Source organism: Brienomyrus brachyistius, chromosome 19 (genome assembly GCF_023856365.1).
Source record: "Brienomyrus brachyistius isolate T26 chromosome 19, BBRACH_0.4, whole genome shotgun sequence".
Lineage (NCBI taxonomy): Eukaryota > Metazoa > Chordata > Actinopteri > Osteoglossiformes > Mormyridae > Brienomyrus > Brienomyrus brachyistius.
Genome location: NC_064551.1, coordinates 20,815,832 through 20,828,791, shown reverse-complemented (window position 1 = coordinate 20,828,791; position 12,960 = coordinate 20,815,832). Strand labels below are relative to the sequence as shown.

The 12,960-nt window shown below is 42.0% G+C and overlaps 1 protein-coding gene across 1 annotated transcript; it reads left to right on the top strand.

The window, feature by feature from the left end:
- The first annotated feature begins 78 nt into the window (after nt 1-78).
- Nucleotides 79-11,805, top strand: sh3bgrl2 (SH3 domain binding glutamate-rich protein like 2). Its single transcript, XM_048985227.1, has 4 exons — nt 79-389; nt 6,422-6,607; nt 7,726-7,806; nt 8,486-11,805. The coding sequence occupies exons 1-4, from the start codon at nt 345-347 to the stop codon at nt 8,492-8,494; spliced, it is 321 nt and encodes a 106-aa protein (XP_048841184.1). The 5' UTR covers nt 79-344; the 3' UTR covers nt 8,495-11,805.
- The last annotated feature ends 1,155 nt before the right edge of the window (nt 11,806-12,960 follow it).

Here is a 12,960-nt window from a genome sequence, read left to right as displayed (position 1 = left end):
CGAAACAACCTCAAAGCAAAGTTTTACGCGGCGCACTACATCTCCCACAATGCTCTGCTCATTCATTACAGGGCTGAAAAAGGGTTCGACGGTGTTAGACCCCAGAGTGCCGAGTGGGGGAGTGAAGACCACGAATGTGGTGTGAGCACTGTCATCATTATCTTCATCATCATTATAATAATAATAATTTTACAACGTAGGCTTGAGCGTTGCTTTAACTTAAACACGCATTTATCGGAGAACCTGTCAATAACATTGAGGCGATACATCAACAAACTCGCAAAGGAGAGGAGCGCTTAAATACACGTCTTAGACACATTTGCCGACCAGGATTTTTCTGTAGGATGGTAATTAGAGTTTTCATCGCCTCATTGTCTGGTTCTGTTGTGGTGAGTATATATTTTACATATATTTAATTAATTTTGCCTTTTGAAGGGTGTTTGCATTTGACAGGGCGGATAACAACGATGTACCTGGCAGCTTTGGTGTGTGGCGAACTGTTTGTAACAGCGTAACTTCTAGCCTGTTGTGTTTTTTTATATTTATAATCCGAGTATATTTGAATATATAGTCACTGCATGAAACAATATTTATCTCAAAGTGTGGTGTAATAGCTAACTTTGTTTCAGAATTAACCAACGGTATGTGCATATGTGTGTGAATTTTAAATTATTTTCTGGTTTCTTTATCAAGTCCGCGTTCTATCACCTACATATTTACGTTTTTCCCCACGTGTTTGTTGTAGTATTGTTTTATCTATGTTCAGCCGTTTATGCAGGGAGGCACTTTTTTGAACGCAGTTTTGCTTCTAGATTTTTTAATAGCCAGCAGATTAAATGACACATTTCCAACACTATGCCACTCCCGTGGTTATATTGTAAGATATGTAAATTGAGGGCTTTCTACTATTATCTCTGTGTTATTACTACCGTACACGCGAATGATCAGAGGTGCTTTCGGATCTTGTTGCCTGTCCTGTAGGAGTTATACAAATGCGCAGTTAAAACATTTTTACGACCCCAGTAATTCTATGTATGGCTACGTTTGGTTTATAAGCCAGTTGGTCCTTTGCGTTTGTTTTTCTGGACTTTGACACCTTTATCAGTAAACTTCGGGGCTGTATAAAATATCCCGATAATTTGCAGTACATATCTCATGCATTTGTTTGACTTTCTCTTAACATGCTGAATGTATTCTGTCATTTTATTTTCAGAAATATGTTTGTTTAATGTGTGACGTTCAATGAACAGCCTCTAAGTTTTTTAGATTTGTCTTTGAATGTTATGGGCAGGTAGAAAGTTTTAGACGCCATATATACTACATTCTATGCTATACTATACTATTTTATATGTAACAAGGTCTTTAGTGGAGGATTAAGTTTGTAATTAAGGTGATCTCTACTTGTGTACTTTTAAGATAACGATGGATGGATGGATGGATGGATGGATAGATATTCAGGAGTGCAAAGCTATGTTTTGGGGAGCAGTGTTTATCTGTGATGACTAATAATCTCAGGCTCAGGTTCCCTAAAGATCTCTTGATTGTACAAGATACACAGACAGGAACAGTACGGTATATATTATGCCAGCCTTGATGAACCTAAGCTCATGAGGTTAATTCATTGTAAATGACACCGATATAAACAAGAGATTAAACTGCTGATGCTGACATCCTAAGATGTTTATCTCAAGAGCCCTTGCTATACAGAGATTCAGTAATGAATTTGTGTTTAGTTCTTTTGTTAAAAGTGAAAGAATTTATAGTGCAGACAGATTATACAACAGAATAACTGTTCTTGGTCCCCACAGCAGTAGAGGATAAGAATGAGTCACGATTTGTGAGTGGAAAGATGTTTTTTTTTTTTTTTCTCTTCCCATATTCTCGTAAATGTTTGTAAAAACCTAAAAATAAACAAAAAAATTGGAGGAGGCCAAGCTGTCCTGTACTATACAGATCCAGACAGAATCTCTCCTTATTTCTGCCATGTTATGGCATGGCCTTGTGACTGCTCTCATCAACTTTCAGCCTTTTAAACTAAGCCCCAAGAGAGATTTTCCTCTGAAGGAGCCACATTAAGGGAACATTTTAGTACAGTGATTTTTGTATGAAGAGGATCCCTCGGCTTGAATTTGAAATTGTTTCGTAAAGGTAACTGTTTCCTGGTATTCGAACATTGGGGAGCCCCATCTTGTGAATGTTCTGCCTGGTTTGAGGGATTTTTAAAGAGGCAGGACCGAGATTTGATGAGAAACTGCTTTTTAAATAAAGAGAATGGAAAAACAGTTTATGGTGCATCGTGACCTTTGCCCTTTTGTTCCTTATTTCCCACAATATGAAACACATTAAGAGTAAAGACTGATACAACTGAACTGTAAGAATCATCAGCATATATTGATTAAAGTGAATTTACCTAGAATAGCTGGCACAGGTACTTTGCAACCACAAACCACAGGACACAATGCATACCATAGAGACTTATTTATCTAGCATACCATAGAGACTTAGCTAGCAGCTCTGCTTTTCTTCTTAGCCCCACCCAGGCATCCTTCTGTGATAAGTATTTTTCTTGTATTCTTGCGTAGGGGAAACCAGCATGAAGTGAAATCGATTTTCTCAGTTCTGTTCCTCATCCTTTGATTTGTGATGATGGTCTGTCTGTCTCGTTGGCACCCGAGGACAGGCTTCTGCATGGGTTCCTTGCTGCATGCTGCACGCTGTAAGCGGTCTGTTCTGTCTGACCTGCTCAGTCACTGCTATTTCTGCTCTCTCACTACTCCACATGCCATCTGCACCCGTCCTGCCTTTGCTCGGTATCAGTTGTGGTTTTTCTCTGCGTCTGCTCCCTCATCCTCCCATGTCTGGATCCTCGTCTCTGCAGAGTCTTTTCTGTGTCTGATTCCTGTCTGCATACACTGTCTGTGTCGGATTCAGCCATGTTCCATGTTCCCTTCAAATTGGATAGAGTAATATCTCATATAGACACCACAGTCATTTCTTGGTTTATTTTTAATCTATGGTTTATTTCTGCAGGGATGTAAGGAATAACTTTGCGTGTTGTTCAGCGCAATCAAAACCAAATAAACGCAAACCCCAAACCAACCAGTCAAACAACCTGCTCAGCTGAACTTAGTGGCTTCAGATTCTGATTAAACAAAGCATCTGTGTTTAAATGACATATCGTTATGTATGGGATTCATTTACACAGCTGTCTGTTAGACAGCGTAGTACAATGAGAATGTTTGTGTTGTATTCTCTTCTGTGTTTTATTTTAAGGGATGAACAGGGGACAGTTGTGTTTTATCCAAAGTAAATAACTTTTTTTTTTTTCCGCAGTGTCTATCCACCAATGTGTCTATGTGCATTAATTTTTGACAACGCTTTTCCAAACCATTAGAACACAGATTACATGTGACGTGAGCAGGGATTGTTTTACAGGGCGTGGAGGAGCTGTACATTGCAGTAACCATCGGGTGTGTGAGTTGGGGGGGGGGGGGAAGGTGGAGGCTGGGGGTAAGCAATGCCCTCCACGTGGGGTACAGCCCCTGATGGGCCGGCAAGCGACGGTTAGGTGTTGTTCAGTACAGGAGAATTGCAGAGGGCTGCTCTCCAGTTCCTCGATGCGAGGGAATATTATATGACTGCAGCAGGAGGTAACTATAAATACCAGGTTGCCCTTTTGCTGTCTCAATGCTAAGGTTTCTGCTTGTTTGCGGTTAAACAGGGACCAGAGCCTGGATTACCGCTGCAGAGCGGTGGGGGCAGCAGTAAGTACTGGGGGAGTGCGGAGCACCAACTCACACCCCTGGAGGATTTTTACAACATTTTACCAGCATTTTTGTGTAGGCTTTCTAAAGCTGAAAAGCATATAAGAGAATGGGGAAAAAAAAGTTTATAGTGCATTATACAAGGTGATTCACAAGGCGAAGGCTGGACAGAATCTGGATTTGGTGTATTTTGTCAGTCTAAGACTATTTTCTAGTCCTACATGAATGTCAGCTTGGTGCATTATTACTATTACTGCTTGGTGTTTGGGTTATTTTAAGGAGCACTAACAGCTCAAGTATCATATGGCTGGAAATTGAGAAATCCTCCAGCTGGAAATGGCCACGGATCGTTTTCTATACAAACTGCCGTGTACCACATTGCTTCATGATGCACTTTTTTCTGGGGGAGGGTGGGGGCGGATGCTCAGTTGCAAAAACACTGCTTGGAACATCATCATTCTGCACGTCTGGTCCATACATCAGGAGACAATAAGGGGCTTCAGATAATCAATACAATTATGCCCATCTGTGCAAGTATCTCTACTCATGTTCTCTTTGCTCAGCAGTTGATTTATTTTATTATTATTATTTTAATTCGCCATCAGCTGGAAGTGCTCCTCTATACATGTGAGGATGTGACCTCCACATCTGCTTGGGTTGTCCACTGCTCCCCTAACCTCCCTGCTCCTGCTTCCATTCAGATTCTGACTTGGGTGTTTTTTTTCCCTGTTTTAATGAACCTTAAACTTTGCCTGCACCAAGGTCCTGTGAAGCCGCACTCCTGTGGACTGGGGAGAAAATGCCAGTCTGCACCAAATGACACTTGTTGTTTCTAAGGCACGGGGAGGCTCTGTTTCCCTAAGACTTTGCATCATCAGAGCCAGGCGTTTACAGACCTGCCTCACGCTGGAATCGGCATGCTGCTGAACTAATGTAGGGTTTTCTGTTGTAAACGGATAACTGAGATTTTCGAGGCTGACTGTGCGGAGCAGTCTGTGGGTAAACGGATCCGTTAGTTTCATTTGCAGTAGACCAAAGGGTTTGTCCGCAGATCAGCTTCAGTTTGTGCCCCCTGCCCCTTCCACTTTGGCAGTGAGTCAGTCTGCAGTGGTGGTTGATAGTTCTCTGTCTACATGTCTCCAGTGGCTGGCTGTCCTCAAACAGGATTAAAGACAGAGTAGTAGTAGTAATAATAATAATAATAATAATAATAATTAATAGGGGTGGCATGGTGGTTAGTACTGTTGCCGTACACCTCTGGGACCAGGATTTGGCTCTGGCTATTGTGGGGGTTACTATGGATTCTCCAGTTTCGCCCCACAGTCCAAAAACATGCTACGGTGAATTGGAGCAGTTAAATTGTCCGTTGGCATAAATGTGTGTATAAGTGTGGTTTGTGCCTGTTACTTCCAAGACCCCCATGACCCTGTATAGTACAAATGGATATAAAAAATGATTGATAGATATAATAATAATAATGATAATTAATAAGGCTTTTTGGAAATCCTCTCAGGATTTAGTTTCAAGGAGAGTTTTAAGACCTCCTGAAATGATCAGGAATGGCAGGGGAATGTCCCTGCGCTCAGACCGCAGGGCACCACGCAGACGTGGGGCCAGGTCACCACCGGGAGGGCCCCGGGAAGCTCTCCTGCCAACAGTAAGTCCAGCAGGAGCTCAGGCCCTCAGTTGCCATCCAAATACTCAGCAGAACTGATCCACATGCCTCCTGTCACATCCTAATCCTGGATCACCACCAGCAAATTCCCTCCTAAGCAACTGATTCTGTCCCAGCGTTCCCTGGTGCTTTCCTGCTGTGCATCGCTGATGCAACTTAGCATATGCACACATCCCCCTGAGAAGCTCCCCCTATCTGGTTGTGCCGCAGAGCTACAGAAGCATCAAACTACGTCATACCAGTCAAAATCCAAGGCTTCAAAGGTACTGTAGACAGCAAGGAAAACAAACAAACAGATTCTCGATCAAATCAAAACTTGAAGCACGAATGACCAGACTGTAGCTTGTCGTGAGAAAAGCAAATACTTCAGAGAAGGCCTTGATGCTTGGAAGAAGAATAGGTAAAAGGCGAAGATGATTACCAGTAACTGTGAGTGTGACTGAATTATCACAGCAATTAACATGGTATTGGGAAGCTTGAAGATTTAGAAAGAAGGTTCTGGAGGAAAGCTGTTTGTGTGGTCGCCTGGAGTCCGTTTCAACTTGATGGTACCTCATAAGAATAATATTGAGTACAGAAGTCCTGCCCCAGTAGTACAGTGAAGGGTACAACAGCAGTTTCCCTCGATGAATTTGAGTGAGTGTTCTGTTGGCCAGAGTTCCAGTTCCTTACCCATTATTGGGCTTGTATCGGTTCATAGCTTCAATATCAATGAGGTCTCTCAGTGTGCATTTGTGCGTGTGTCATGTGCTCTTGACCTAGTCTGGCCCCCTCATCAATGTCCATTACTGAGACTCATTTTATCCCCTTTACACTGCAGACTAATGCTGAATGAAATCAGGCAAGTGGTGTTTGTTTGGTCATATTCCTCTGGTTTTTGTTCCAGGGCCCTGGAATGATACACATTTTATTTTCAAAAATCATCTTCTGCAGTTTAATACCATGTATTCCAAAAGACTAAAAGTCCTCCTCTTCCCTGCAGATCAAAAAGAGGCAGCAAGAGATTGTGGGCTTTCTGGAGGCCAATCGCATTCCATTTGAGGAGGTGGACATAACCATGCTGGAAGACCAGAGGCTGTGGATGTACCGGAACCTTCCTGAGGATAAGCACCCCGACAAAGGGAACCCCCTTCCACCACAGATATTCAATGGGCAGCAGTACTGTGGGGTACAGTGATTGTTTGTTTGTTTTTTAATTTAAAAATAAAATCCTAGGCAGCCTCAGACAGCACATCTGAGCTCTCTTGTAATGCTTCTGTGAAATGAGCCATGTGCCAGCCTGGCCCGGCCCAGACTCACGCCCACGGTTCTGATCTTTTGGCCCTGGTCCTGCGGTCTCCCAACCAGTTCACTGACAGTGAGAGAAGCTACTAATAGCCGCAATTAGTAGTAACTGATACGTTTTAGTTTCCACTTCACTGTTTTCATCGTATTTCACAGTGATTAGTAAGTCTTTGGGTGGTCTGTGTCACCTTGACAATTCTTCTGTTCTTACGTTCTGGTGGAGACCATTTCCAGCTGCCAGGAGAGTAAAGCTCCTCCCTCAGTCTGCAGTGCAGTATTTCTACGTTGCTAGTGGGAGAGAGATACTGTGGTCTGCAAGATGCTGCATCTGACACAGGAGGCTGCAGAAAACAGACTGGGGAGCGATTTGTAGATGCAAGCTAGTTGGGGCTTATTTAAGGCTTCCTGTGTCTGATATCTATACGCCTGAGCCTTCGTTTGAAGTTCAGGTTTCAAGGTTTTTTACTGTCGCATGTGTTCTGAAGAAATTCTTGTGCAACAGTTGTAGGGGAGGGGACAAGTGTATGGCAGGAGAGTAGGACAAAAAAAACGGTGCAATGCAGAACAAACAACAGAAAAATGCTGCAGTAAGAGATGAGAGAGTGTAAGAGAAAAGAGTAGAGTGGAATGAAACAATAAATAGGCGGTGCATTGGGGTTTCACTCCTGTGAGTGCTGTCCTGTCCCATGAGCTTCAGGCAGGGTGGGGTCAGCAGAAAGCATGTTTGAGTAAGCCAGACATTAGGTTGGAGGAGGTGAGGTCAGATATAAGTGTAGCAGAATGGGGATGCTCTGCTCATTACAAAAAAGCTTACGCCCCTGGTCATTACTGGGAATAATTTAACTGCTAACTCTATGATTCATGGGACTTTCCACTTGAATCTCACTGGAAGTTAAGAATTGCTCAGTTTGTCATTGGTTATCATTATATATTTAAATTTTACTGCATTCAGTTCCACTTTCATTAAAAGACATCTGTCTTCTTTTGCCCTTGCTGTCATAGGATTATGAGGATTTCTTCCAGTCCAAGGAGACCAACACTGTGTTTTCATTCCTCGGACTGCCTTCCCAGGGCTCTGTTAAGGTGCGTTACTTGGGGGGACCCCCTGTTGGTGGCCTTTGGAAATGCGGGTGTTATTTTACCTTTGTTGCCCTCTCACTTAGAAGTTATGGGGACTAGGGGGCAGCAAATCAATAACAGAATATCTGAAACCTCATGTATAATTAATACTTTGATGGATTCCTGCTGTTCGGTTGGTCATGCAGAAAGCAGAGAGTCCAAATATCTGGTCTTTACCGACTGTGTATTTAATTATTCAGCACTTGGTTAGTTCAGCATGTATTTTTGTAAAACCGTTCATTTTTTTCTGGTCACCACAGGTCATGCACAAGTGTTTCCTCAAGCATTTGTTTATTAATATTTACTGCAAAATCAATGTCATTCCCCTTCCTTATGTCTAACACAGTTACTTTGGTAATGTGAAATTGTCTTTTCACTTGAAGTTTAGCAGTGATTGTACACTGAGAGAGGAGAGATGGAGAGCATCCAGGCTCCAGAACTGGAGCTTGAAACTGTTTTGTAGGGAAAAGTGATGGCTGCTGCATTTGTTTTACTTCGTTAGAAATATGTATGGCCTAAAACACCAAACAAAAACATTTTGTTCATAGTGTTGAACTTTTGACTATGTTTCTGAGTGGCAGTGTTGTACAGTTACCAGTTTCAGTGCTACTGCAAATGACACTATCCTAACATATTTCCACAGGACTCATAGAATTCCTGTGATTTTTGGTCGGTGCTGCATTACATCACTTCCTGTTCCTGATATGCCACCCAGTCACTGCTACTTTTTTGCCAAAGGTCGTCGTTTCTCTCCCTGGTTCCCTCAAGTGTCCCTGGCTGGTCAGGAGTGATGGCTGTCTTATGAAGGACTGGATCTCATGTATGTGGCTGTCGAATTCATGTATTTTTTTGAGTCCCTTGGGGGAAGGGGGCTGTCACCAATGCTAACAGTGTGGAGTTTGGGAGCTGAGAGGACAGATTTTGTGTTTGCTTATTCCAAAATATGCCCCTTAAAACAGTAAAAAAAAAAAAAAAAAAAAACCCTGGAGAACCTGTGTCCTAATATTGCCTTTAGGTGAGTCAGCAGTTTTTGGTTTTCATCTGGTTCTTTTTAAATGGCGCTTGCTGTTCTCTCCAAAATGAATCTCTAGTCAATAATCATCCTGGTGGAATGGGGAACATATAAGAAAATGGGTATTACAGTTGTCTCCTCCCACTAATCACTCTTCAGTAAAAGCCCCGCAAGCAGCATTTAAAGAAAATGGATTTTTCTTTTTGCTGTCTGGAACAATCCGTGTAATCTGTTTAGTTGAGTGCATCGTGGAGCTCCATCGCCGATGAATGCTAGCTGGATGGCGGCTGAAGGCGGCCGTGCTCTGCACTCACTCAGGCTTATTTGAGAGGCAACGCAAGCTGCAGGTGATCTGTGCCATGGGCCAGGAGACAGGCCTTTCAGGTAGACATATAACATGTGGCAAGCTTCCATTGTCTTACTACTGCAGGGAGGCAGATCCTTTCAGCTCACCTGGTCCATGTAGGACAGCATGCTTTATGTGTTGTGCAGTTAAGGGAGTTGCATTCTCCTGTGGTATTCCTTCACGTCCTGTAGTGTTTTACTGGTTGTCAAGTGGATGGAGGTGATCGTTGATAATCCCATAGATCATAATCCGGCAGTAATTCTGCACATTCAAATAATATTTAAAATGCAAAATGACTAGGAAATTTAACAAAAAGGGAAATTAGCACTGGGCAAGAGAACTATTGTAAAGACAGCATACTCATTTGATGCTGTGTGAGATGCACAACCAATAAGAACAGTGAACATCCATATGTGCCGGACTCAATCGTGCATGTTTTTTTTTTTTTTTTTTTAAATCATTATTATTTTTTAAATCATTATTAATCATTATAAACACTTATTTGCAGTTTTTCATTTTTAAGTATCCCAACTTTGATTTATATAAGTGGCATAAATCATGCTAGGAATACATAAAAAAACATAAACGCAAATGTAGCATCTTCACTGCATTTCTGAAAATGTAACTGGACTATTAATGATCTTCTGTATATGAAACGTAACCGATGTGGATGTTTTGACATCCTGGTGTACAGTGTAAGGTTGAGTACACTTTCTTACGAAATATTTAAGACCAAGCTGACTCTGCCATTAATAGACTGGAATCAGTGCTTCCGTTTATATTCCTCGTCGTACTTCTGTACCTCTTGCGGTGAGATGAATGCTCACATCCGCACATGCCACTGACTGACTGTCACGCTGTGCTCAGTGTGTACACACAGGGATGCACACACACACACACACACACACAGACAGAACCCCTTTCTGTAAGACATTTCGCAGCTCCTAAGCGAATACAAGTTTGACAAGCCCCCTCTTTTTCAGTGACTATGATTAATTTTTCATGCATCACTTTTAATGTTGCTGTTACCGGTGGTCTTCATAATCTTCATAAGGACTTCTGCTAACTTTCTGGTTTGACGTTGTAGAATACTTAAACACAAGACATCTTAGCGGGCTGCAGTTTGAGGCGTGGGTACAGTATGTGTACCAGCCCCCACCCACTTATTGTTTGCAAAAGGTCCTGTGCACAATTTTACCCAGAGCACCTTTCACTAGGCAACAATTTGCTTTGTTATGCGCAGACGTAGTATAGCAGAACAGATCAGTCGACCGTTGCTTCATAGACACAGTTTTTTTGTGATTACTGACACGCACAGTTCTACAGAATCGACACCTGGTCGACCTGAACAGGAAAAGGCTCACTGTTACGCCATGTCACAAGCAGAGCCAGGTCATCTGTCACAGGCGTCAACCCTACAGGTCAGTGAGACCCGACAGCAGCCATTACCCTGCTGCAGGGATGCACTCCAGTTGTCCACTCAGTCAGTCACTTAATTCATCAGTCAATCAATCAATGTATGAATCAGTCAGTCAGCCAGTGCATCTGTCAGTACTGAGGGCAGTGTTCAACCAAACACGTTGTTTTATCTAATGCTCAGGCAGTCATCCCTGTCTGTCCTGACAGCAGATATCAATACTCACTCCGTGTTAGGGCTCAAGTGTCATTCAGTCAATCAGCTGGTTCATAAAACTCGATTCCCTTCCACATATGAATTCATCACTTTAAAAGACCAGTCAAAAAGCAGGACATCCGTAATGTGAAACAGCTTCTTCACATCTTCCTTCTGTCTTTGGACCTGCTTGGAGAAATGCTGTCCTGCGGGGGCGTACGAGCATGTAACGACCTTTGAAACACCAATAGTCATAGCACCTTAGCACAAGTCGTTTGGCAAACGAGGGGTTTTTACACCACGGGAGCTAACACTTCTGAACTGGAGACCGGTCAGCCGTCCATAAAACCAAAGACAGATGTTAAACTCCACTGTGCACTTAATGCAGTAAAGAACAAGTTTTAAATATTAATTATTCAATTTAACACTATATGAAGATAAAAATACTAAATAATAGTGATTAATTTTACTTGATTACATGGTTCCAAGTGTTGGTCAGTCATAAAAAGTCAATCATATGCAACAAAGTGTTACTGTTGTAATTGTTTGATATATTATTATAAAGTTCTTCTGTAATGAATATGATAGAATCATCAGTCTATATTACCGTGATATATTAAATGTAACATGGACAAGCGTTCTGTCAGAATCTGTTTACTTTATTATCTTTGTATTTTTTCACAATTATATATGGAAATAAAGATAATGATTGGAAATGACACATTTAAGTGGGAGATGTGGGGAGCGGTGTGCCTTACTCAGTGGCGTGTTGTCCTTCATTGCTGACACCGTGTTTTTATCTGCTGTGAGATTTGTGGCCCTAATGATGCATGAACGGTCGTATAAACCGGGAGCCAGAAATGTAGCAGCTAACTAGCTTCGGTCACTGCACCGCCTAGCTCTCTTTTGATGCATTGCTGTTTTCTTCTTTGTCGTTGTGTCTGCCATTAATAATAAAGAATCGAGGAAATAAAGAGAATGTTTGTTTGTGCATGAAGGTCCCGCCTGTCTCATTCTCGATTTACGTGTTCATTCCGCGGCTGGAGACACATGGAGCTTACAGTCCTCTTTTACCACCGAACGCTTCTGCTTTTTTTTTTCCTTCATCGTACACTGCATTGTTTTGTTTTTGCCCACATCAATATAACGTTTGGAAGGTGAAGGTTTGCGGCAGGGCAGAAGATAGCGCGGTCTGTTAGAATTTATCAAACATATTTTATACCTCCCGAGACGACATAATCCGCGTGGTTCTGCAGCTCCGCTTCTTTTACTCGACACGGTGGTACATTTTCTCTCTTATTTGTGACGACGATGCAGACCTGGAAGCTGCATAAAACGTTTGGATTGTGATATGACTCACTTCTGCCACCTTGTGTTTAATCAGGTGCTCTAAAAACCTCACATTTCCAAATGTGTCAGTAGCCTGCCATCATCTTCTTGATGTGTAAAACATAATAATTCATTATGAAAAATACATCATATCTATTGTAGTCTCCTGTAGAGTAAAATTCACATGTTGGCATGCACTTTCTGAGACCTAAACACAAATTCCTGTGAGTTATCTGATAGATGGTCTCGTACATGTCGCCAAAAAGAGATACTTTTAAAACAACACTGGAGTAAATGATCCCAGTAACACCAGCGATGGGTAAAATACACTGTCTTTTCAGTCTTTTCACTTCATGGCTATACAGCTATGTGCAAAATCTGTACCGTCAGCTGACATTGGAGACCCTGTGGCTCAGGGAACCAAGAGAGATTAGCTAATGGTCATGGTGAAGAGCAGGGTGGGGCTGAAGCAGACACTGGTCCATAAGGGCAGCTCACCTAGAGCTTGGAACATTTAGCAGTATCTAGAAGGGCAGCACCACACTGAGGTTTCTCTGAATCTCAAATCGTGTCGTGTGTTTTTCTGAGAGAAATTTATATGTGTGATTGAATTAAATCATCGCCTTTTATAACTGATATATGTGGTCAATAGAATCAGAATTGGCTAAGTATGTTCACACACGCACACACATACAGAATTTGTCTCAATTTGTCTCAGAATTTGTGTTACAGTGGCTCTCCAGTGTACTTACAGTAGTAAAAAAGGTCTTATGCAATAATGAGTAGAATTTTCATTCGGTCCTTCTTAGGAATGCAGTT

Excerpts from the sequence above, each read along its gene's own strand:
- sh3bgrl2 (XM_048985227.1), top strand. The coding sequence starts at position 345 with ATGGTAATTAGAGTTTTCATCGCCTCATTGTCTGGTTCTGTTGTG. Across the intron at positions 390-6,421 it reads CATTGTCTGGTTCTGTTGTG|ATCAAAAAGAGGCAGCAAGA; the intron begins GTGAGTATATAT and ends TCTTCCCTGCAG. Across the intron at positions 6,608-7,725 it reads ATGGGCAGCAGTACTGTGGG|GATTATGAGGATTTCTTCCA; the intron begins GTACAGTGATTG and ends TTGCTGTCATAG.